Raw genomic sequence first — 26240 nt, forward strand, 5'->3', positions numbered from 1 at the left:
AGAGCAGCGCTCTGGGCGGACATCTTCCGGTGGCCAAAAGGCACACGTCAGCAGTCCACACTCAGCGACCAGCAGTCCTCTCGCCTTTTTTTGTTATTCTCTCGCCATGGACGAAATTTATCGGTCTGGCACAGAGATGGCGTTCATATCAATTATTCTTGTTACGCGGTACGCGTTACGCAATAGCATAAATCAAATGTCGGCTTGCTTTGTGGAGTAGCTTTGGTTATACGGTGGTAGCCGCGCTATGTGTGTGTTTCGTTCAAATCAGTACACTGGAACATTACGTCGGTTGGTCGTCAACGGAAATTCATCCCAAGTTGTTGAAGGTTGGTAAGGAGACATTTTTTATACTTTTAACAGTTATGAAATAGGTAGGTGAACCTAAAGGTGGCCTAAGTCTTTTGGAAAAATGGGGCTCTCAATGGACGTCACAAAGCTACAGCCACAGAAGAAAAATCACGAAAGTGCACGATGTAATACTGGAGGTTCGGTGACTAAAAGTGTCTAAAATACCTCACTCCAGAAGAATATCAGCAGAAATGAACGGTTAATTCTAACAAAGACGTGTTAAAAATGGGTTCTGCATTTTTACAATAACGAAGGAAAGAAGGCTGGTGATTTGTTCATCTGCATTTCATTTCAAATAGTCATAATTACGTCTTTCACTCCAATATCTAGACACATTGCGTATTCCTGTGTTGGGAAACCTAAACCGGTACGGCCAGTAGGGTAATTGACATCCGATCGTTTCGAACACGGGTCCAGTGGATTAATCATTGCACCCCCTCATTCGACCAGAGAAAAGGAATGAAGTGCAAACAAAAGAAATGAAGTTGCAAAGATGAAGTAGTGGGTTAGGAGGCAATGATGATGAAAAGATCTGATAATATACACTACTGGCCATTAAAATTGCTACACCAAGAAGAAATGCAGATGATAAACGGGTATTCATTGGACAAATATATTATACTAGTACTGACATGTGATTACATTTTCACGCAGTTTGGGTGCATAGATCCTGAGAAATCATTACCCAGAACAACCACCTCTGGCCGTAATAACGGCCTTGGTACGCCTGGGCATTGAGTCAAACAGAGCTTCGATGGCGTGTACAAGTACAGCTGCCAATGCAATTTCAATACGATACCACAGTTCATCAACAATAGTGACTGGCGTATTGTGACGAGCCAGTTGTTCGGCCACCATTGACCAGACGTTTTCAATTGGTGTGAGATCTGGAGAATGTGCTGGCCAGGGCAGCAGTCGAACATTTTCTGTATCCAGAACGGCCCGTACAGGACCTGCAACATGCGCTCGTGCATTATCCTGTTGAAATGTAGGGTTTCATAGGGATCGAATGAAGGGTAGAGCCACGGGTAGTAACACATCTGAAATGTAACGTCCACCGTGCAAAGTGCCGTCGATGCGAACAAGAGGTGACCGAGACGTGTAACCAATGGCACCCCATACCACCACGCTGCGTGATACGCCAGTATGGCAATGACTAATACACGCTTCCAATGTGCGTTCACCGCGATATCGCCAAACACGTACGCGACCATCATGATGCTGTAAACAGAACCTGGATTCATCCGAAAAAATGACGTTTTGCCATTCGTGCACCCAGGTTCGTCGTTGAGTAAACCATCGCAGGCGCTCCTGTCTGTGATGCAGCGTCAAGGGTAACAGCAGCCATGGTCTCCGAGCTGATAGTCCATACTGCTGCAAACGCCGTCGAACTGTTCCTGCAGATGGTTGTCGTCCTGCAAACGTCCCCATCTGTTGACTCAGGGATCGAGTCGTGGCTGCACGATCCGTTACAGCCGTGCGGATAAGATGCTTGTCATCTCGACTGCTAGTGATACGAGGCCGTTGGGATCCAACCCACCTATTCCATATTCTGCTAACAGTCATTGGATCTCGAGCAACGCGAGCAGCAGTTCGCGGTACGATAAACCGCAATCGCGATAGGCTACAATCGGACCTTTATCAACGTCGGAAACGTGATGGTACGCATTTCTCCTCCTTACACGAGCCATCACAACAACGTTTCACCAGGCAACGCCGTCAACTGCTGTTTGTGTATCAGAAATCGGTTGGAAACTTTCCTCATGTCAGCACGTCGTAGGTGTCGCCACCGGCGCCAACGTTGTGTGAATGCTCTGAAAAGCTAATCATTTGCATATCACAGCATCTTCCTCCTGTCGCTTAAATTTCGCGTCTGTAGCACGTCATCTTCGTGGTGTAGCAATTTTAATGGCCAGTAGTGTACTTGTTTTGCAGATGAGACGCAAGCACATTAACACTGTCTAATTCTTTGTCGAGGTTTCTAGCGCTTGCCGTACACGGATGAATATTTGCAGCGGAAGAAAGGCAAAGGTGGTGAGGGCTGGAGTGGCGGTAGGGCCAAAGGCACGGCTCAGCGGGCGTCCTTTTGCAGACTTTTTCAGCGCTAAAACGGTCGCGCGCGCTTTCCCGGTATAGCGGCGCCGGAGCGTCACGTGGTCGCGCGCGGCGCCTTTACGCAAGGGTCACGTGCGTGGTCGGGTGCCGCGGGCCGCACGCAGCTGCAGCTGCCAGCCTCCCCCGCCGGCACGTGACCTCCACCCCCACCCCCGCCGCCGCCCCCGTAGCGCTTTCTTTCACAGCGTCACACAAAAGCGGTGAGCCGCCTAGCTGCCTCTGCTCGCCTTGTGTTTACGCGTGCCCACGCGTATCACTTGCGGCCAGACAGCACTACGAATTACACCACCACATTCTCAGCTTTCAAATCTCCACACGAGTTTGATACAGGAGCATCAGCAGTTCTGTCTCGTGGCAGGTTCAAACACGCTACTTCGCCGCCTCTGCCTGTGCGCTGAATTTCAGGCAACGTAACTGCAGACCTCTTCGAATAAATCTCAATAAAACGGTTATACCAAAACAGGTTTGGCTCTGCATACAAAAGAAAGACCTGAACAATATTTTTTTTTATATCAACGTCCAGAGTCGCAATACTTCATCTACATCCATACTCCGCAAGCCACCTGGCGGTGTGTGGCGGAGGGTACTTTGAGTACCTCTATCGGTTCTCCCTTCTACTCCAGTCTCGCATTGTTCTCGGAAAGAAAGATTGTCGGTATACCTCTGTGTGGGCTCTGATCTCTCTGATTTTATCCTCATGGTCTCTTCGCGAGATATACGTAGGAGGGAGCAATATACTGCTTGACTCTTCGGTGAAGGTATGTTCTCGAAAGTTCAACAAAAGCCCGTACCGAGCTACTGAGCGTCTCTCCTGCAGAGTCTTCCACTGGAGTTTATCTATCACCTCCGTAACGCTTTCGCGATTACTAAATGATCCTGTAACGAAGCGCGCTGCTCTCCGTTGGATCTTCTCTATGTCTTCTATCAACCCTATCTGGTACGGATCCCACACTGCTGAGCAGTATTCAAGCAGTGGGCGAACAAGCGTACTGTAACCTGTTTCCTTTGTTTTCGGATTGCATTTCCTTAGGATTCTTCCAACGAATCTCAATCTGGCATCTGCTTTACCGACGACCAACTTTATATGATCATTCCATTTTAAATCACTCCTAATGCGTACTCGCAGATAATTTATGGAATTAACTGCTTCCAGTTGCTGACCTGCTATATTGTAGCTAAATGATAAGGGATCTTTCTTTCTATGTATTCGCAGCACATTACACTTGTCTACATAGAGATTCAATTGCCATTCCCTGCACCATACGTCAATTCGCTGCAGATCCTCCTGCATTTCAGTACAATTTTCCGTTGTTACAACCTCTCGATACACCACAGCATCATCCGCAAAAAGCCTCAGTGAACTTCTGATGTCATCCACGAAGTCATTTATGTATATTGTGAATAGCAACGGTCCTATGACACTCCCCTGCGGCACACCTGAAATCACTCTTACTTCGGAAGACTTCTCTCCATTGACAATGACATGCTGCGTTCTGTCTTCACAAAAAGTCGTTAACTCTTTGATAACGGCGTAAAGATAATGGCAAGCCGTAGCAGCTTAAATGTTCGTACGACGTCACTTACTGAAATCGGTATTAATAACCTTCCTATATATGGACCAATGGCACTTGCGACTGCCAGCGCATCGACAACGAAACCACTGCTCCAGAAATGCTAACATCTCGCTCAGAGCGCAAACAATAAAAGAGTAATTTGTGTTGTTCGTGAAGGGGACCGCCGGAAAAAGGAACGTGTTTCTGTTTGTCAGTGGAAACGAGGAAATTTGTTGAATTAGAAATCTCACTTATGAACAAGGCAGCTGACCAGAATACGGTTAGGCGACTGGAAACCTATTTAGTATCTTCCCTCTATTTCTTGCACGAATGTACGAAACCAAGACCACATTCCCAGCAATTTTGATCTGCAAGCCGGCCGCGGTGGCCGTGTGGTCTAGGCGCTACAGTCCGGAACCGCGGGACTGCTACGGTCGCAGGTTCGAATCCTGCCTCGGGCATGGATGTGTGTGATGTCCTTAGGTTAGTTAGGTTTAAGTAGTTCTAAGTTCTAGGGGACTGATGACCTGAGATGTTAAGTCCCATAGTGCTCAGAGCCATTTGAACCATTTTTTTGATCTGCAAGCCTGTCAGATTAGCAGTTCGATGATTAGATGTTCGACACCAGGAATATTTTCTGCCTCATAATGAATTTTAAGTCTGAAAAAATTAATGTGGGCAAAAATACGAACCCTACCGTCGTACAGACAGACAGAGGAATGTACGTCTCTTCACAACTGCATTCCACAGCAAGGCGCAAGGGTATTTTTGATTATTTTGTGTCCCCGTGTTTGCATGAAATATGATTCCAAAACTCACTTATATATTTGTGTTTTGCTAGAAGATAGCTCACTAGAAAAATAATACCTTAGCCACAGCATTCCAATTTACGAGATGCCACATGAAGAACAAATTCGGTGCAACTATTGTTTTCAACGGTGGGACAGGTAGATAATAGGAAGGAGGAAGCGACCTAGCGTACTGCAAGCACATCAGAAGAACCAGCTTACGACCTGCTTCTTGTGAATTATAAGCACTGCTGCTCTCTCGCAGTGGTGAATGACATACACCGTTTGAGGTTTCATTTACATCATCCGGGTAGGACTCTACCATTTACCATCCTGCCATCATCCGAGAACTATGCACCTTAGAATACTGCAGGAATTTACCCTGGGTTAAAGGTTTCTCATCGCCATGTATCTTTTCGAACTAATATTTAAGAGAAGAACGACTAATGCCACAGTAACTGACATAACGGCATATGCACTGTTTCGCCTTAAGTAGAACCTACTTTTCTTTCAATGGAAGAAGACGACATCGTAATTTGTCTCAGTGTGCTGGAACGAACACCAACAGAGCTAATAGTTTATCTATTAAAATGGCACAATTTTCGTGTCTAATACAATTCAAAAATGGTTCAAATGGCTCTGAGCACTATGGGACTTAACTTCTGAGGTCATCAGTCCCCTAGACCTTAGAACTACTTAAACCTAACTAACCTAAGGACATCACACGCATCCATGCCCGAGGCGGTTCCAGACTGTAGCGCCTAGAACCGCTCGACCACTCCGGCCGGCAATACAATTCAAACACCAGTGGTAGTCATATGGAAACAACAGCGTTGATGACCTGGATATTTCGTCATTGCTCGTTCTGGAAGAACAACTTCTGTTTCGCGACGCAGGCCATTCCCCGTCACTCCACAGTGCTAGGTTACGACTGGAAAAATGAAACCACGCTCGTTAGAAAGGAATACCAACATGATACACTTAAAATCGTGTGCGCCTTCCGCCTGAAACTAATTCATGCAAGACAGTCCCGCATTTCCTCGTGTGAAACTGATGTGATTATTGGTGGGTTGTAACGTTACTGGCACCGATCAGAGTTCTTACATTCAAGGTCTCGTTTAAAAACTTTTTAAAGTATGCTTAAAGCGCTATTCGAGAACTCCAAAACGCGTGAGAAATGCCGACTGGTTGCTGTTCTTTACGATATTATTTTTATTACGTGCGACGTTCGTTGATGGGGTGATAAATATCACTGTAAGTTGCTCAAGTTTGTTAGCATTTACATTTGTAATCGGTAGGCACCTTATTGTGTGTAAGGGACGCTGCTATCAAAGTGGTTGAGAAGGAAGACTTTCTGCGATATCAGTAAAGCACTTTTTATATTCATACAGCTGACGAAAGACCTATACATTTGGAAGTACGATTTGTCTCGTTTTTTATCATATGAGAATGTGCTAGAAAGTAAAAAATTTTATGAAGGGTTAAAATAAAACATAAGGCCGTTGCTCATGGGCATGAGCTCGATACCGGTCCCAGGATCATTCTGCAAAATGAATGTCCCATGCGAACGTGAGACTGAAAAGGTTCGAAAACTGGTTTACGGAAATAAAGAGATATATCACAAGTGGCTAGCCGCCGTATTCTGTATTTATACTGCATGTCAATATTAACGTGCCTTTGTGGGTCATCCTGCAGATGCGCGTATCGCTCGTCTCTGAAGCGAAAGAGTTTTCGGAAATGTGTCTTGTCGATGTTGTTCGGGAAGACGCTGAGTCCGGCGGGACTGCGGTAGAGAATCCAGAAGGGAAGCGTGGCAGCGCGCGAGCTGGCAGCTGAGGACATTAGGCAACCGGCGCCGTGAGTCAGCGGGGCTGTACGTAGCCTTTGTCTGTACTGGACCGAGCTCCGGCACCGTGGCTGTGTGACCGCGAGACCAGGCCGATTCGAGTCGGCGGCGTGGTGGTTACGTGGGGAAACGGCAGGCAACAAGTGTACACTTTACGTTATTCTCATCTCAGACGGTGCTTTGTGTATGTCTACAGGGTGTTCCAAAGATCGAGAGCAAAACTTCAGAAATGGATTCCTCATATACGAGTAGTAAGAAAAAAAGCATATTAGATGTAGGCTCTAAAACGCATACCTTAAGAGCTACGAGCACCTATTCATTTTCGATACTCTGAAACAGATCTCTTATACTGCAAGCTCTTTGCTTTACATATTTTGGGAGAAGGTAGTACGAAAAAAAAAAAATCAAATGGCTCTAAGCACTATGGGACTTAACATCTGAGGTCATCAGTCCCCTAGAACTTAGAGCTACTTACGCCTAACTAACCTAAGGACATCACACACATTCATGCCCGAGGTGGGATTCGAACCTGCGACCGTAGCGGTCGCGCGGTTCCAGACTGAAGCGCCTATAACCGCTCGGCCACACCGGCCGGCAAAACGAGGAACACACGTGTAGTAAAAATGTGATAGAAGTGTATATCTTAAGAGAATAATCATTTGTTGACCTTCGCTATTGTGAAACACATCTTTTCTATCTATAAAGTGCTTTTCCGGTATGCGTTTCAGAGTCAATATTTACTGGACTTTTTTTTCATTGTCTTCGTCCACACTACACCCCACCAAAACATGGAAAGCAAAGAGATTTGTTTCGCAGCTCTTAAGGTACTCATTTTAGAGTCCGTGCCTTTCTAGACTTTTTTGTTTGTTATATAAGGATTCCATGCCTGAAGTTTTGCTGTCGAGTTTTGAAACACCCTGTATAACACGAATTGCTAGACATGTAGCACATTGCTAATTTATATATTTGCAGTCTTAGACGTGAGATTCATTGCTTAACATTACACTGTATTGCATACCCTTATTTCAGGAAAGGAAGCTTACAATTTGACGTCCCATCGACATCGCGGTCATTATGGACGGAACACAAGCTCAGATTTTATTCAAGGATGGGGGAGGAAATCGGTCGTGCCCTTTCAAACTAACCATCCCGGCATTCGCCTGAAACTATTTACGGAAACCTACATCTGGAAGATCATACGCCGATTCGAACCGCCGTCCTCCCGAATGTGAGTCCAAGGTGCCGATCACTGCGCCACCACACTAGGTCTCTTTCAGAAAAGAGAACAGACGGCTCTCAGAGCTGCTCACTTACACAGTAATGGAAATGTTCTGCAAACTCATCTGCCTGTCAAACTGACATTTGTATGAAAAAAAAATACTGGAATAAGAAACACAAATACAAGAATAATGAAGTCAGTTTCATTTCCATCCCCTCCCCTCTGCTAAAAAGAAATGCGACGTCTTTTCTGTACTCCACCCTTTAAAAACGAGTTGAACTGGAGAAATAGTTTGTGGAAATAATCTACGGCTGATACATACTGCATCCATTAAAAAATACCTACAAAAAAACATTCTACGAATAATAGATATTCAAAGTAGAATACTGAAATTCTGTACAACGGGATATTACTCTTAGCAAATTGTTTTCCGACATCTGACACGACCTCCACATCTGTCAATATTTTGTGTATGTAAAAATGTCGAGCTGCTCCCTGTTTCGTACTGTAGCACAGAGATTGACGTGAATACCGGAGTATATGGTTGAATGAAAGGAAAAAAAGGCGACTTAGGGGGAAAAACACACACACTATATATATATTGTTTAACAGCTATCACCCAACAGAAACATAGATGTTTCGAATTAGGTCATCAGCTCTTTTAACTCTTTCTACATTCATGAAAAAAATTAACAATAAATTTGTATAAATTCAAATGAAATTGATACAATACCGGTTCCAACCTCTACTAAGATGTCGTCGTGTAAAGCTATGGCCGGAAGAGTGAACGAGAGCGTGTAGGCAGCTTGCCTGTTATGTTTTTACCATACCTCAGCGTCAGAGATTCCCTTAATTGTTTGCTTAGTTATTATGTTGCCTGGGATTGGCACTTCGATACTGGACTTACATTTACTTTGCTTTCCGCCATTTTTATCACAGTTTAAGATAGTCCATTCTCTAGATTCATTCGCATGTTACTAGCAAGCTGATGAGCGCTGCCAGTTTGTTACATGCAGTAAGTGGCAGCTTTCTCTCCCATTTTACTCCAATGCCACTCCTGCTCAGGGAAATGTGTCGCAATTAAGACCTCCGTATGGACTGTAATACTGCTGCAACTCCAGGAAGTGAACACGTTTAAGCTATATTCGCGGATAATTACACACTTCATAACTTACGGATTTTTTTCAGCTGTGTATAGTTTTCATGTGGCCAATGTTCTGCTTCGAAAATGTTACGCAAGACGCAGCTGCTGGCTGATGTTCCCGAGCTCAGGTGAAACTGCCGCAGCGAGAACCCGGCATTATTTATGAGCTATGAATAACGACCACCGCAAACTGTGTGGCCCACCGCGCCATTAACGCCGCTGGACGCAACCTTACGAACGGCCGTGTCGTTACGTGGCCACCAGTGCCGGGTACGGCAATTCAAGCGGCACTTGAGTGGCTTGTGTATATACGCACTGCACCAAGTAAAATGAATTCCTAACTGCTATGAGGGCAGTAAAATAAATGAGCACTTCATTTCCTGAGACAAATGAATTGCCCATTTGCAGGTGAAATGAAAACAGCGAGCGTGACGCACTGTGCACTACCATCACAAACAAGAAGGCGATTCAGGCATTAGGTGCCATGTCGCTCATAAGTGTCACTGAATTTTGTGATAAGTCAGAACAGCAAAACGCACGGCTTCGCAAAAAGTTCTTGGTTCATCTCTGAGCTTCGGCTCCAGACCCTATCTCCTTCAATTTGTTCGTACCTAACTATGAACACAAACTATGCAGTACGAAGCTGCAACTAAAATGTAACTGAAGAAAACTTAGCAAGCCAAGATCGCTGAAAAAGAATTTTATTGGACGACCGGTTTCCACAGAGCTGTGCTGTCATCATCGGATCTTACGCTTTCGAATTCTTACAACACCTTATGGATCTGTGTTACACGTCGCTTCACATTGCACATGTACACCCTATTACACTTGGCATGTCAAATGTAAAAGTAATATACAGACATAAACATAACTACGCTGCGTCGATTACACGTGTACACTTCCACTACCAGCTGGCAACTGGCCAGCAACTACTAGCTGGTACTGAAAGTGTACACTTGCAATCGGCGCAGCATAGTTAAGTTTATGTCTGTACGTATTACTTTTACATTTGACATGCCGATGTTAGTGACCTTCAGTGTAACGGGGTGTACATATGCAACGTGAAGTGACGTGTAACCCTCATCGATGGTATGTTGCAAGAATTCAAAAGCTTGAGTCCGATGATGACAGAATAGCTCTGTGGAAAGCGGCTTTTCTATAAAACGCTTTTTTTAGCGATCTTTCCATGTGAAGTTTTCTTCAGTTAACACACACTGCATATTGCCCCTAGACTGACCAGTCGGGAATGCACTGCAATTAGAAGCCAGTAATCCTAGAAATAAGTCTTTAGGAAGAATACGGAACGAAAATAACACACGAAAAAAGACAAAAATAAAACTATATATTTATTGTACAGCTTTTTGTGGTTTGAGCCTCAATTTATGTGCCATTTATGAAGTGAAAGGTCATGGACTGAGCGGCTGGTCTCGGCGGAGGTTCGAGTCCTCCGTCGGGCATGTGTGTGTGTGTGTGTGTGTGTGTGTGTGTGTGTGTGTGTGTGTGTGTGTGTCCTTAGGATAATTTAGGTTAAGTAGTTCACACACATCTGATCATCTGAAGTGAAAGAGTGTATCAAACTGTAAATGAAAGAATAAACGGCGGAAAGAATCATCGTTCATTTAATGAGGAATACGAAATATCAAGATCTCCAATAGATGACAACAGGATACAGGAAAGCTTGTGCAAAATTAGAAGAAGACGGACATTGTCTTTTAAAGATGAAGAAGAATGGAAATGTTACTCGGCAGTGAAAACCGGTAGCATAAATACTGTATGACTCATTACGGATAACAAGGTCCCATGTACCACAAACTATGCGAACCACATCAATTCTCACAAGGTTGGACATCAACCATTCCTGGTGATCTTAGTGCACAACGGAGAAAAAGATAGTGGGATGGCGGATGAATCACGCCATCTCTTTGCAAAACATGTACTTCACTGAATATACCTTCCAATGCGTATGTTTACGAACAGAGCCACCGAATGAAATGTTAGAACCATCCTAAAATCGTAGAGCGAGAGCGTGTAGCTGGCAAATAACGAAAACAAGGTCGAGATGAAAAAAAAGTATCGAGCCAACTAACTACAAATGGGGTCGAGTTCTTTAAGAATGTAAAGTATTAGCAGAACCAGAGCTCGTGATTCCATATGCTTCGTGAAAACGGCACACGTTATTAATCAATCACCTGGCAGCTGGGTCAGGGTGGAGTGCTGGGCGGTGCCCTTTGCCGGCGCGCGGTGTCTGCTCAGAGCGACAGGCGGGCCGTGAATGCCCAAGGCCCGGCGCGGCCTGCGGATCAATACAGCGGCGCCCTCATCTTGCAGCATAAGCACGGCAACTCTACTCTGCTCGCTGCAGCCAACACAGGTCCCGCGCTGCCTGCGAGAATGGCGACTTTTCTACCGACACTAATTCGCTTAGACAATGAACCGTGCACACTATAGACAGTATTCTGAAAAAAAGGGCGAATGGAATGTAGAAGCCACACAAACAGAACAGTAAATGAAAGAGCAGAAAGATACCGAAGAAAACTACTGCAAAAATACGCTACGTCACCAGCAAGAAAACTTCGTGTTGTCTACATGTATGGAGCTAAGCTAAAGCTGCTGGCACTCGAGACGAGTTAGCTAACTTTGACGTGGCCTCTACGAGTTTTCTGAGGTCACTTCGCGCTGTTTCACGTTGATGAGCCATTTCGTCACGTTAAACATAAAACAAGTTCTGCGAGATATTTCGGCGACGTGCTACGTAAAGCAGAACGAATAGGAAGCAAGCACGCTCACTAAGTCACAAGCAGAAATGTTGAGGCCGCAGACAACAGGATACCATGTTGTACTTTCCTCGTTCAGTGGAAGCCCATATTCGGTAGGTCTTATGTTATACCTTACATGTCATAAATATATACTGTTTCTAAGCACCAGCACACTGAATATCCCGATAACGAATAGTTGTTGGTACTATTTATTGTAGTAAAACTACGGGAAACATATTGGTGGTTAAGGAATTTTCAGATTTTGCTATTTTCGAATGGTAACAGAGAAAGCAGTTTTAAGGCAACGGAACATTATTCATAAAACATCGTGTTGTTCTTGTTAGGATTTGTTATAATTAAATGTAAATTAACAACAAATCGGCAATAGAAGTCTATAAGATAAAATCCAATAAAATGCAAAAGCTCTTGTAACAACGGTACGGCCTAGAGAGCCGGCACGGTAGGTCAGCGTGTTCGCTCAGAGGGTTAGCTGCCCTATGTAATTAAAAAAAAAAAACTGAGTTAATGGATCAACGATGAACTGAAACGAGTGTCTTGCGACGTCCGCCCTGAGCAGATTGGAACGAACTAAAACGAACAAAATGAGATTAAAAAAAAAACGTAATGTGTAGAGGCACCATGACACAGCGCAGAGAGTAGATTGGTGTAGGGTTCGAGTCCTATTGCACCTTTTCTTTTCTTCACCTTCATGTTTTCCAAAAGATTGTTGGACTTTCTTACGAAATTCATAGAAACAATTTTTGTATTACGTAATGTTGTGTAAATATACGTGCGGTCTGAGTGAGTTTGTTCGATTTGATGGACTTTTGTAAGCTGATGTCCTCACTGACATGGACATGCATCTTTTCTTTTTGGCTTAACACACGTTCACAGATACTGAAGCTTTTATCCATGCACACCACGGGCAGAACGACACGACTAGCATATGGACAAGGGAGGAAATGTGCGTTGTGATACAGCTAACGTGGGGATTTTACACGCGTCCGTTTTCGTGAACAAACTGTATTGTTTGCGAGCCAAATAAGGCCGACAACTCTGCTGGAGAGCACTGAGAGCGCAAGATCACGTTAACCAGCTCGTCCCGTGAGCCGACGGCATAGAGTCTTGTCACGCTGGAGATCCCGTATGTTTGGACGGCAACGTTAGCTTGCCTTGCCCCGTGTGCTGGCGGCTTGAGTAACTAAACGTTACTAATATACGGGACGAATAGCTGATACTACTGCTGGATACACTGTCGTTACGGAATATTTAATTTGCAAACAATTTTTGCTGGATAGGGATTTTGCTTCCACTCAGCCTTTAACAGCGCGTGAATCTGAATAGGGTGGCGCAAAATCTTGCGGTGACGGGGAAAGAGAGAGCCTTAGTGCAGAACAAAGCCGACATACTTTAGACCATACGGTGTTTTCGTTTTGTTCCGATTAAGCCGCAACCTTGAGTAAATAACGACCTTCACGTGAGGAGGTACACGCCTCCGTAGCCAAGGCCGCTAACGCACGCCTGAGCGGTGCCTCTTGAGTCTGAGGTAAGCCGGTTCGAATCTTGGTGCGGGAAACATTTTGCTGTCAGAATGTGATCGACACGGGGACGAGAGACGGTGGCGTAAATTTCTTTATCAACAGCCTTGCACCAGTATCCTACATTAAATTTCAAATCTGTTAGCAATGTCTCATGAAGTGAGGGCGGATGACACTGCTGGTGGCGAATCGTCCGTCAGACGGGCACGTTAAGCTCGGCTGGTGCTGTTCGACAGGAGTGGGCCGTGTACCTGCACCGGGTTTCGCCCTCTCCCTTTTGCTTCAAATATAAGGACACGAATCCAACACTACACTGGTCACAATCATCCACGAGACACAGGTACGAACTTGATAATTCGTCGCAGGTCGGAGGAAGGCATCGGAAACCCACCTCCACTCGGACCTTGTCTAGAACGACGATGCAGGATTGGTGCATCTGCTCCCCTCCGCTCTTTTCTTCAGTATGGGAATACTTTGACTTGAAGTGAGGAGATAGTGATCGAATGGGTTAGTTTTGTCACACTATCCTTGGACAAGTCTGAACGACTGAATCGCTTTCTATGATGGCAAATCCAAATACGTATGAAATACGAGTAACTTTATACTATTTCTGAATCGTGTAAAAATATGACACGAAAAATTAATTTTTTAAAGCGATGCAGGTGATGAAAAGTGCTGAAGAACTGAGGAAAAAATGGTTCAAATGGCTCTGAGCACTATGCGACTTAATTTCTGAGGTCATCAGTCGCCTAGAACTTAGAACTAATTAAATCTAGCTAACCTAAGGACATCACATACATCCATGCCGGAGGCAGGATTCGAACCTGCGACCGTAGCGGTCGCTCGGCTCCAGACTGTAGCGCCTAGAACCGCACGGCCACTCCGGCCGGCTGAAGAACTGAGGAATTCCAAGTTTATGATGTTATTCTGTCAAGTTACTAATCAATTTCTTATTTTGTGGTGGAATGATGCGGACAGTATCTCTGACTCATCCCGTTCTTCCTGACTTGGGTGCGAAGAAGCTGCTGCTGCTACTACAAACAAGAAAGACAAGAGTGTTTTCAGTATCTGATTTCATGTATCACAGATCAGGAGGCATCACAACCAACCACGGGATGGAATGTTGTTATTCATGAAAGCTCAATCATACCTGACAGGATATGAGAGAGGAGTCGACGCTACCTACTACACTTGCTTGTTCTTTCAAGAACAGGAAAATTTCTGAGATGATAGCAACCTTTCTCGGCGTTAGTGCCGATGTCGTTGAATTGCAGATACGGATTGACGTTCGATGAATAGGTACGAATCTCCTAAATTTTTTTTTCTCTACAATCGGCCTGCAAATCTTGGACCACTGCGCCATATGAATTTCAAACATTTCGTTCAGTAAAACATTAATGTAATACTGACGACAGTCCTTTCGTTGAATCAGCACGTTATGCTCGGCGGGCGACCTGGGTGCCTTTGGGGACAAGCAATGTGTATACTGACAAGATTTCTGCATCTCCTTTTATTTTATTCAGTAATCGCACGCAGAAAAAAAAATAGTCCAATATTTGTATGTAGAAAACAACACAATATTGTACTATGCAAGCGCTACACGGTTGTATTTGCCTCGAATACTCGCTGAACATGTGTTTATTGTCAGACTCCTCCAACAGTACCTTTTCCAATTGTACGTACCGGGGCCTACTATCGTCGATTAAAGCTATTCAAGGTTACCTACAGCCGAGAAGTCGTGCATACTAGGGGAAATTTAGTATCGTCACGTCTTCCTCACTCATGGGTTCCTTTTTCGGCTACAAGTACAGTTCTGTATTTTCTAAAAATTCCTTAAAGAGGTCTCAGAATGTATTCGAAGAAACCCGCTGTCTGGCATAAGCTGCATGTTGGAAACACGTCAGCTGTAACGGAGGGGCACATCAAACACGGCCACCGCACGTCGTAAAACGAGATCCGGAGCGCTCCCCAACGATCGCGCGCCTCCCAGTTACGTAACGCTGCGGAGAAGACAGCTGCTTCTGCCTGCAGCCGCTCCCAAAAAGCGTCACCACCCTGCACCCACCCCGACAATCATCCAACCGCCGGTTCCTCAACTTCCCTGATAGGGGGCGTCGAAAAGGTTCAAAGAAGGACAGCTTGTTTTACATTATTGCGAAATAGGGGAAAGAGTATCACGGATGTGATAAGGGAGTTCGGGTGGCAATCGCTAAAACAAGAGCGTTTTTCGTTGCTAAGAGATCTTCTCGAAATACAAACTTTCTCCTCCGAATACGAAAATATTTTGTCGACCCCATCTACATAGGCAAAAATGATAATCGTTGTAAAAAAAAAAAAACATAAATGTGAGCTCGAGCGGAAAGATTTACGTGTGCGTGTTTCCCGAGCGCCATTAGGGAGTAGAATTGTAGAGAAAAAGTGTGCAGGTGGCTCAATAAGCCCTCTGCCAGAGACTTTAAGTGTAAATTGCCGAGTAGTCATGTAAACGTAGGTACAGATGTAACTTCAGAGTTCATATGTCGAATAGTGATACAACTCCATGATATGGATACTCCTCCTCGGCGCCATGTAGGTTTCTGATGACAAGAGTCAGATTACTCCCACGGATAGATTCGATAGCCTGTTGTTACTAAAATTTTTGTTTCTGAAACTTATCCTGGCTTGCGTAAAACTTTTCAAAATCTCGGCGTTACCCAGGCAGTGCTCTGTGTGGGAGAAACACTCGTGCAATATTTTAAAATTCTGTTTTCTTGTACATTATGGGACTGACCCTTTCCAGTAATTACATGATGTATCTACAACATTATATAAAACTTTCAAGAACTGCGGATTTTCATTTTCTTTCAAAAGTCTTTGGAGTCTATATCCAACACTTCTTTCGAGTTTGTTTATACATGGTTTCCACCAAATCGACACTCATATTCAGCAGAAAAAAAGGTGCAACGGCATGAATAATTTACCTTCTCTGTATCTGTGTTATGGCATTACATATATAAACCGTTCTGTCCACGGTCGAGGTGAAAACATTTTCAGAATAATGTTGTTTTTGTGTTGTAACTGACGAGCGAAAAATGAAAGCCGATAGTATGCGTAGCTTGTTAAGAAATTCCAAGCAAGCACGAATTTTTAATGCCTCCATCCCATGGGAGAAACAGGGCATGAGGAACTGTGTTTATACTACTACCACCGCCAATACTGTACGAATTCTTTGGTTCTAGATAAATACGATGACATAACTTGTTTGGAATTGGAAGTTAAGTAGCCTGCCAAAGATAACTATAGTAACAATTTACTGTCAGTATTTCAGTAGGCAAACTTACGGTTTAGCACTAATATGACTTCGTAGTCTCGGTCTCTAAGACTAGCGAGCCTTTTCTTCTTTTCCGCGTGATCATGCCAATGCCTGTTCTCTAAAAAATCTTATAACAAACCTGAACCCAACTTACCATTTGGTACTACGTACTAGTCCTTGATTATTAATTTTCCCTTCCTTTCAGTCTATACCTTTTCACCATTCCCGGCAGTGGCGATTGTGCGACAGAAAATAGTGTTAAAATGTAATAATCATATTTATCCTCAGTTTGACATCACTCGCGTGTGTATAACAGAGGGACGTGCAATCTCTTTCGCGAATGAACAAGATGAGCATTTCGTATGAAGCAATTTTAATATCAATAAAGAGACTTTCTAGTTTAGTTACACGAATTTGAGATTTTAAAACATCCAATTGTGTTGTTACGTCACATATTCTAAATGCAAATATAGGGGGTAAGGTATTGGCTGTCACGTTTGTTTAAAAGGAACATTTGTTTACCATTTTTGCTGCCCACAACCGCAGAAATCTCTAAATGTAGAGTTTTTCAGCTCATCTGAAATACTATACCCGTATTAGGAAGTTGTCTATGAAATTACTTTTTTCGTGTATAATCAGCTTCTCGATATCAGCTAATCGATATATTTATTCGAGCCTTTAAATTTTAGGGTTTGAGAGTGGATGTTGTTTTTATGTTTAAGAAACCAATGCTAGAATCGGTGCACGTATCCGTTACCTTTGGTTCAATGTTTCAGGTTACAAAGTATGAAAGCATGTACTTTTTGAAAGCAGCTAACAAAAGGAATGTGAAGGCAACTTTGCACCGCATGTGCTTCTTGCGCTGTCCCATATCCAGTTCGAGCTCGTGCGATCTGCTGTTCCCACAAATAGCCACGTCGCCACTCAGTATGTGCAGTTGGATGCTGAAACGTTGTCCGTTGACAAATTTCTAAAGGTATAACAGCCTCCACAACCACACTCGTGCAGAACGCGAGAGCTACAGCTTTTTTCAGTCTGATTTATGGACGTGCCAACCGAAAAATATTGTCCATGTAAGGCATATGTCACAAAGAACAATGGGAAAGGCATATTTAGTGCCTCCCGGAAAAGTTCCAGTCAGCCTCCTGCCTTCCAGATGAAATCCACCGGACAAAAGCGCCTGCGGAATGCGAAAGGACAGAGGTCGGAGTTCACGTCGTGGCGTCACCGGACAAGCGACCACAATTCAGGCGGCGTGTTTGTGGACGCGGCGAGCCGATGGCGGGACACGGGCTCGTGGTTCGTGGCACGCACGTCGCGCTTGGGACCGACGCTAATGTAATCAGATAAATATGCATGAACCGCACATTTCTCCAGATTTCGTGCGGCATCTCGACAATGTTCATTAATAATACAATATTGAGTCAGATATCTTTGCTCAGTCACCATTAGATATGTTGTATTTCGCTCCACTCAATAAATGTCTGGCTGTAATGCTTCTGATGTTTTAATTACGCTACGAGTTCTGAAGTAGAAACAGCTATATGCTGAAAAGCATCTACAGAGGGTGGAACTATAGAAAACCGTAGACACCATACATTATTATGACAAGTATGATGCAGGAAAACTACTGGCACTCTAAACAGCTTCCAGTCGTCTCGGAATGGATAAATACAGGTCAATCTTACACCACTCTTCCTGCGAAATAGCGGCAAGTTCAGGTAACGACAATGGAGAGGGATACCGAATACGCAAAGTTATCTCCAAAGTTGACCACAATGGGTCAATAATATTGAGATTTGTTGACTGTGGTGGACAGGGCAAACGAGACACTTCATTCTCGAGCTCACAAAACCAGTACTGGAAGATGAAAGCTGTGAGAACAGGGGCGCCGTCGTCTTGGAACACAGCGTTATCATTGGGGAATGAAACTTTACGGCGGGATGGACCAGATCAGCCAAAATGATCACATAATCCTTGGCAGTAACGCCATCTTGCAGATTAATCATGGAGTCTATGGAACAGTACGATACGGCTGCCCAACTCATCATCGAATGTCCACCATAATCTTGGGACGTAAACTCGGCCATAAGCTGGAAACAATGTAAAACAACACTAATCCGACCAAATGACACCCTTCCAATGATCCAATGTCCAGGTTTTACAGCTTCGCCACCACGTTTTCCTATTACGGAGATCTGCATGACTGATAAGTGATTTTGGAATTCCAGCTAGCCCTGTAATTTCCTGCTTATGGAGCTCCCTTCGTATTGTTTTGGTGCTGACAGGGGTCGCGAATGTGACATTCAGATCTGCAGTGACGTTTGGAGCTGTCGGTTCTTCATTTTTCGTCTCAATCCTCTCCTGTATGCGGTAAAGATCTTCGATATGGTGCCTCTTGAAACACTATACATTCTGGCTCTATAGGTTACAGAAGCACGCACAATATGAGCACCAACAACTTACCCAAATTCGACTTCTCTTAGCTCCGACATAACGCACTCAGAACTGTACAGAACACTGCTCTGACCATGACTGACACTTTCAGCGTTTGAAGATTTTGCACAGGTGTCGCTTGTGGCTCAGTACAACAGCGCAGCCTGCGACCTTGACTAGTATCAGCATTTATCCAGAATGAGATTTTCACTCTGCAGCGGAGTGTGCGCTGATATGAAACTTTCTGGCAGATTAAAACTGTGTGCCCGACCGAGACTCGAACTCGGGATCTTTGCCTTTCGCGGGAAAGTGCTCTACCATCTGAGCTACCGAAGCACGACTCACGCCCGGTCCTCACAGCTTTACTTCTGCCAGTATCTCGTCTCCTACCTTCCAAACTTTGCAGGAGCTCTCCTGCGAACCTTGCAGAACTAGCACTCCTAAAAGAAAGGATATTGCGGAGACATGGCTAAGCCACAGCCTGGGGGATGTTTCCAGAATGAGATTTTCACTCTGCAGCGGAGTGTGCGGTAGAGCACTTGCCCGCGAAAGGCAAAGGTCCCGAGCTCGAGTCTCGGTCGGGCACACAGTTTTAATCTGCCAGGAAGTTTCATATCAGCATTTATGTTAAAGTATCCATTTTTTGCGGTGTTTCCACATTTTTGTCCAAATCCTGTAAGTAGTTACTAAATCTGCATCCTGGCTTTACATTAAAACTAAAATTATTTCTCCACAAAGCACTACGTCTGACTCCACAGCCGAAAGGTCAGTGTGGCTGACTGCCGTGCGGCGGATCCGGCTCCAATTAGCGAGGAAGATGGCGCGACTGTACGGGGCTCACACAGGAGACGTCGGCGGCTCAGATCTCCGTTCTACCTTTCCCATTCAAGTTTCCCGCGGTTTCTCGGAATAGCAAAGAACAGAATCGCTTGTCTTCATGGGCTGATAACGGAAATCCAGTTTCGTGAACCAGTATCGACTGTCGTGTTATGTGTTGCCCTATAGAAGAGGTCTGTTTTCGACAGATCGTTGGACATAAAATTCTGTTTCTGATACCTATTGTCACCTGTAACTTTAGCAATGTCATTTGTATATGAAACTGATAAATATGCCTTGAGACCTAGTTATTTAACGTGAATTAAATAGAGAGAAATTTTCGCATTACTGGTTAAATACATTTCGATCTTAACGGATTGGGAGAAAGCTGTTTTTTGTTCCTACTAATTCCGCTATTTTAATTATATGGGTGAATCGTCTGGTGTATTAAGTTGCATTTAACAAGACGTTTAGGAAGGTTTTAATTAAAAGTAAGTTATGTGAGCAATGATAGAGAAAAATACGAGAGCATCTGCAAGAACTACTGCTCGTGCATGGTATATCTTTGCGTGAAAATGCCGAATAGACGAATGTGAAGATTTCGGTAGCCACAACTTAAGGTAACATTACTATTTTGTAGGACATCGTGTGATCGAACGGTTTACATAATTTTTAACATCCTTAAGAGATGAATTACGTAATAAACATGTACTGTTACATGAACGGACAGATGCAGAAATCAGCACGCGGGAAATTCTTACCACAGAAGCGAACATGCAAGGGGGAACCTGGCAGGCTTACAGATAGATGGATGACTAGAAAGGAACATTGTGAGTGCAGGCAAAAATCAGAAGACGTACAATAGATTAATGGCAATGCCAGATGTACTTGACACATGGACATGAAGACATTAATACGAGATGGGAAAAGTTGGAGGACAATATAGAACGAGCTGACAGACAGAAGTTTGAAACAGTAATGAAAAACTAATTTGCTCTGTAATTTCCAGTTAGTATTATGCAAAGAAAGCAAATTATTGTTATGATGCTAGCCTTTACATCAGATCTGAAAGTGGTACACTACCAAGCGAACAGGAAGAAATGTATAATGACACGAAAATAGTAGAAAGTTGGCGATAAAAGAGGAATACATGAGACGGTTTTGGAATTGAAATGATACACTAGCAAATAAGATCACGGTTGCAAGGAGATACAATGAGAATCTATGACACAATTTCGCAACTACGCAACAGAGTTATACGTACATAGTTGGTCCTTTGTTCAGTACTCAGGCATGCAGGTGACAGCTGTTGTAATAACAGAGTGAGTGTTTCTTTGTCTCGGATGTCACGGTTTGCTAACGTAAAGATACAGAGACAGGTGTTGGAAATAGAGCTCTTTTTAAGTACTGTTGGAGAAAAACAAATTCCGAGTGATTATGTAAGTGAAGCAGACACTATCTCATACTACGTGGGGCAGAACAGACCGCACCGCCTGGAGGCCAAAGATCAGTGCCCGTGGCGTACATCACATCTCAATTACGTAAGTGACAAAGGCTTTCATTCTACACTCATCTCTGCGGCGTCCCCTAGGAGCCAGGGGAACGGGGACAGCGGCTCCAGGCCGCGTCCGGCTGAATGGCTGCCCCAACCGCGTCTACAATTGCTGAGATGATGCCATTACGCGACGAGCCGGCACTTCCTTGTTCGCCATACCGTTTCGTAACTGGTCACTGGCTGCTCCCGTTGCGTAAAGGAAGACCGAAGGCACTGCCGTGCAATCCCCGTACCTGTTCTCTCTTCTATGGATGCTAGGCCGCTAGCACGTAGGCCGATGTTAGCTGGAGAAGCAAACAGTGGGCGATCGTCTCCTTGTATGACATGGTGTGGAACCGTAATGCATAGTTACCAAGTACAAAGCCATTGTACAAGAAACCATACTGTACAGAATAACGCAAAAAATTATCTAATTTTGCAATTTCCTGTTGCGGTAATTGTAATTTCAGGGTAGAGTTTTATTCTTAATTAGAGGATAAGCTCATCAGAGTTTGAAATGCCCGGGAGAAATTTTTCTTTGGCATTACAGATTACCCAAGTCAGTCAAAACATATTTACCGCAGCACGCCCCGTCCCAGTGTAGCAACCCTATACCGTGGGCCACAGGCTAGACCTGCAGTGAACTGCGCAAGAGAACTCGTGATTACGTAGTGCCCGCCAGTCACCCATCGTTTCGTAAGTCCCGCGACGAGTTTGGCGTTATATAAAGCTGTCGCGTGCATCTTCCTGGAGGTATTGTTGCTGGGCCCACCGTTCCAGTCCCAATGCTGATTGTGTGGCGTCTAAAAATGCAGCACTGTGGTACTGCTACTCACGTTATCGTCGAAAATATCTCTGCTGCGATAGAGGCGATGAACTGACACTGTCATGTTTTAGCGGCTTGTAACTACAACTCGCCGCATTTTCGTTAAATAATAACGGTGTATAAAAACAGTAACGGAACACAAGTTTCTTCCAGTTTTATGTACACCAGCAATCGTTCCTTCTCAAATGGGCGAGCGAGTGAACTCAGACTCGCTGGCATGAACCGCCGTAGGGGTTGACAGTTGATGACGAGACGGGAATTACAGATTATGAGAAAAATGATTTCTTTCACTGTAGGAACAAATTACTAGTTTAAAAAAGGAAAATTTCTGCCACGAAAGCACCTCATACTTATTGGAATATTTGCTGCAAATCATTACGTAACTATCCAGTCAGCGCTGCTGACGTGTTCAGAACTTGGCGTTCCTCATGCAGCGCAGGTTACTCGAGACAGGCTAACAATGAACAAGACTCGCTATTGTTTGACGATGTTGAAAACAAACAAACAAACACACACACACACACACACACACACACACACACACACACACACACACACACTACCGTGAATTTCCGGGAAGGCTAAAATGATGTCAAAAATGACAAAGTCAATTCATCAACGAGGAAATTTGTTTCCATATAAATAACGGGAGGTGCAAAGGATTGGTTACAAAGGGATTGCCACCAGCAAGGCGTCACGTTGGCAGTCTGTAGCGGGAAAACAATTGCACACCAACTTGCTGCCCTCTGTGCGCGGGCTTCCCAGTGCTTCGCAGTAACGGTTCCGCCTAACTGTGCGCGTTTTCGCGAGCGCACAGGCGAGCGCCGCAAGGTTTTTCTAGGTAGCAGGCGTGACGGCCGTTCCTCGTCGCCATGCCGCAGCTCCTGACTCAGGGGACAACCGCGCCGCCCACAACGTCACCGCTGACACACGGCGCGCCGTCTGTCAACACCTCCTACTCATGGTGCCAGAGAATAGTCTAACCGCTCGTTGCCTGGGAGACACCTGCATGGTGCCGACATGACTCCAGGTAACAGCTCACTACACCGTGCAACACACTTAAATCTCAGATGCATATTGGAAGTGTCCGATTCTTCATTCAACAGAAATTCAACACTACTCAAAACAAGGTGAAGGTTATTTCCAACATTGTCTCACAAAATTCTACGAAGCATTCATTCTAGCTGTAACCGAACGATAAAAACATTTATTGAAACTACTTCCATCTACACTTGAAACAAAGATGTTCTTCGCTGCGTCAGGATCTTTTTACGAAATTTCAATCACAAATTTTCTCCTCCGAATGCGAAAATATTTTGTTGACGCCCACCTACATAAGGCGAAATGATCATCATAATAAAATAAGAGAAATCAGAGCTCTCACGAAAGGATTTGTGTTTGTTCTTCCAGTGTTCGAGAGTGGAACGGTACAGTAGTTCCTTAAATCTGGTTCGATGAGCCCTCTGTCACGCACTTGATTGTGAATTGCGACAATTTAGTAAACAAGTGCTAAGATGAGGAAATCACTCACTCTTCTATCTTTCTTATTCTCAGAATGAGATTAATATATAAAGACCAAATCATCTGGCAGTATTGTTTGAAAATAGGTAGACTTGGACTTTCTTGCAACTCAAACTACTTTTCTGTACCAGAAGCTATAACAAACTACCGTCCCGTTATTCTGTCATTCGTCTCACGTCCTGACCACTATAATTGCGGAACTCAAGAATACTATATTTTTCTGTGTCTTACTATTATTCACCGACTGTTAGAAGATTGAACTTTTCTAGATTTCAATTTATAACTGCTCTTTCTTACGCAGACTGACTGATTTGCATGTTCATATTAGGTCAATGACATGTGGTTAATGTTTCTATTACACATTCGTACCAGACAAACAACCCTAGGTTCATCCTCTGTTCTCGTTGTTTGTGCACCTTCGATGTGTCCGACAGACAGGAATTCCACGGACTCGAGCAAGATTCTATCGTAGTCCGCACAGGCGTCTTGTAACTGTAGCTTTGTCTTCCCAATCACCGCCTGTCATTCGCTTTTCCTACGTCCGACCCTACTGAATCGTTCCAAAAAGTGTATTGTGTGATGATGTTTAGCGACGCGGTAACCGCGGAGACCTGGTGACAGTGCAGTGAAGAGAAGAGAACGGCGAGGCAGGCGAAGCTACTCACCGATGACGAGGGCGTCGTCGTACTTGCGCAGGGCGGCGGCGACGTCTTTCCGCGCGAACAGCTGGTTGCCCTGGTCGCGGAGCCGCGCCGCCGCCAGCTCGGCGGGCCACCACTTTTCGGTGAGCGCCTGCACGAGCACGTTCACGTTCACGTTCGCGTCCCTGGGGGCGGCGGGGGCGGGCAGGCGCAGGCCGCAGCGCCGGCACGGCCGGCCCGCCTCCCGCACCGTGCACACGCGGCACAGGCTGTGTCCGCACGCCAGCGTCACCGGCGACACGAGCACGCCCTCGCAGGACGGGCACGCGAACGGGCTGAGTTCAGGTCCCGCGGCCGCGGCGCCGCCTCCGCCCCCGGCCGCCGCCGCCGCGCACCCGCCCCCGGCGCCCACCGCCGCCTCCAGCAGCGCGCTGGCCAGCTGGCGGACCCGCCGCCGCGCGGCCGCACTGCCGTCGCACTCACCGCCGCTCATCGCTTCCGTCGCGGCCTTTGCATCTGTCACTGACCGCCCGGTTTCCCTGCTCCCTGGCCTGTGTCGCCTACGTGGCCGGTGCGCACTCCTCACTGGCCCGGCACTCACCACCAACTAACTGCGCGCAATCCTGCTCGCACACTGACTGCCTCGCAGTGAACGACTTTACGTAAGCCGCGCCCCGCGCCCGTGCCCCCTCCAGGCCCCCGCTCTGCGCATGCGCCGTGGCTCCGCGCCGCGCAGCTCCTGCTGCCGCCGGCTTCGGGCACCGTATAACCACCTCACCGGCTAAATGTGGGTGCCTCCGCTCACATAACGCCTCCCATTTGCGCTACTTCTCCTCGTCCGCACCCAGCTTTACATAAACCAGACCGGCTATTGTTGCCAACAGCGCCCCGAACGAGCAGCCGCCCCCCTATCATCAGTTTTCCACTTTAAAAAAAACCGCATCAGCAGCAGAAGCATTATTGTCGTTCATTCCCTTTTAAGGAAAAAGTTAAAACACAGTTTTCCTGGTATTTTTTCTGTCTTTCTTTTTTCTTCCCCAAAACTTCTCAAATATTCGCCATGTTTCCTATTCCTCTTTTCTGTCCACTTCCTTGCTGCTCTAGTTTTGCCTTTGCTCAAATTTTCGTTTTCAGATTTTTTTCCGTATTCTTCCTTGTCTGTCATATGTTCCGTGGAGACGTTAAATTTCTTGAGGTCTTCCACGATTACGTTTAACCAACCGCTTTTCACTGTGCTGTCCAGGTTTCGAGAGGGTGCGTTTCTGGATGAGGTATCGGATATATTGCTTCCCCCTACTTATACCTCCTGAGGAGATCACGAATGTAAAATCAGAGAGATTCGAGCGCGCACGGAGGGTTTCCGGCAGTCGTTCTTCCCGCGAACCATACGCGACTGGAACAGGAAAGGGAGGTAATGACAGTGACACGTAAAGTGCCCTCCGCCACACACCGTTGGGTGGCTTGCGGAGTATGAATGTAGATGTATTTGTTGTCACTACGTTAAAAATCTTCTTAATCGGTCTGTTCGTTCATCCTATGTATGTATCCCAAGAACTTTGCCCTTCTTGTCTGTAATCGTCTCCGTTTGTTCATACAGATTCTTCCTGAACCGGCTCACAGGTCTTTCGCAGTATTTTTCCTTCTTGTTTTTCCATCTTCTTGATTTTCGTTCTTCACTTGATTACTGTTTTTCTGAGGCATACAATGCGTCTGGTAGGACGTCTATAGAGCCTGAATGTGGCACTGATGGAAATACTTATTTTGTTGTAATGGTTCCGTTTAAGTCTGTATGCTTTTCGTAGTTTTGTGATCCTTTGTTCATTGAACGTCGCGTTTAGTCCTCTTTTCTGTATAACGTCCCCGA

At 45.2% G+C, this 26240-nt stretch overlaps 1 protein-coding gene across 1 annotated transcript in view; it reads right to left on the reverse strand.

Moving 5' to 3' along the window:
• Positions 1 to 26240, reverse strand: part of LOC124771652 (LON peptidase N-terminal domain and RING finger protein 3) — a 192355-nt gene that overhangs the window by 155316 nt on the left and 10799 nt on the right. Inside the window, exon 2 of the mRNA XM_047249327.1 lies at positions 24401 to 24742. Within this exon, the coding sequence (XP_047105283.1) occupies positions 24401 to 24742 (342 nt within the window). The remainder of the gene's footprint in view (positions 1 to 24400; positions 24743 to 26240) is intronic.

This window comes from Schistocerca piceifrons, chromosome 1 (genome assembly GCF_021461385.2).
Source record: "Schistocerca piceifrons isolate TAMUIC-IGC-003096 chromosome 1, iqSchPice1.1, whole genome shotgun sequence".
NCBI classification, from domain to species: Eukaryota; Metazoa; Arthropoda; class Insecta; order Orthoptera; family Acrididae; genus Schistocerca; species Schistocerca piceifrons.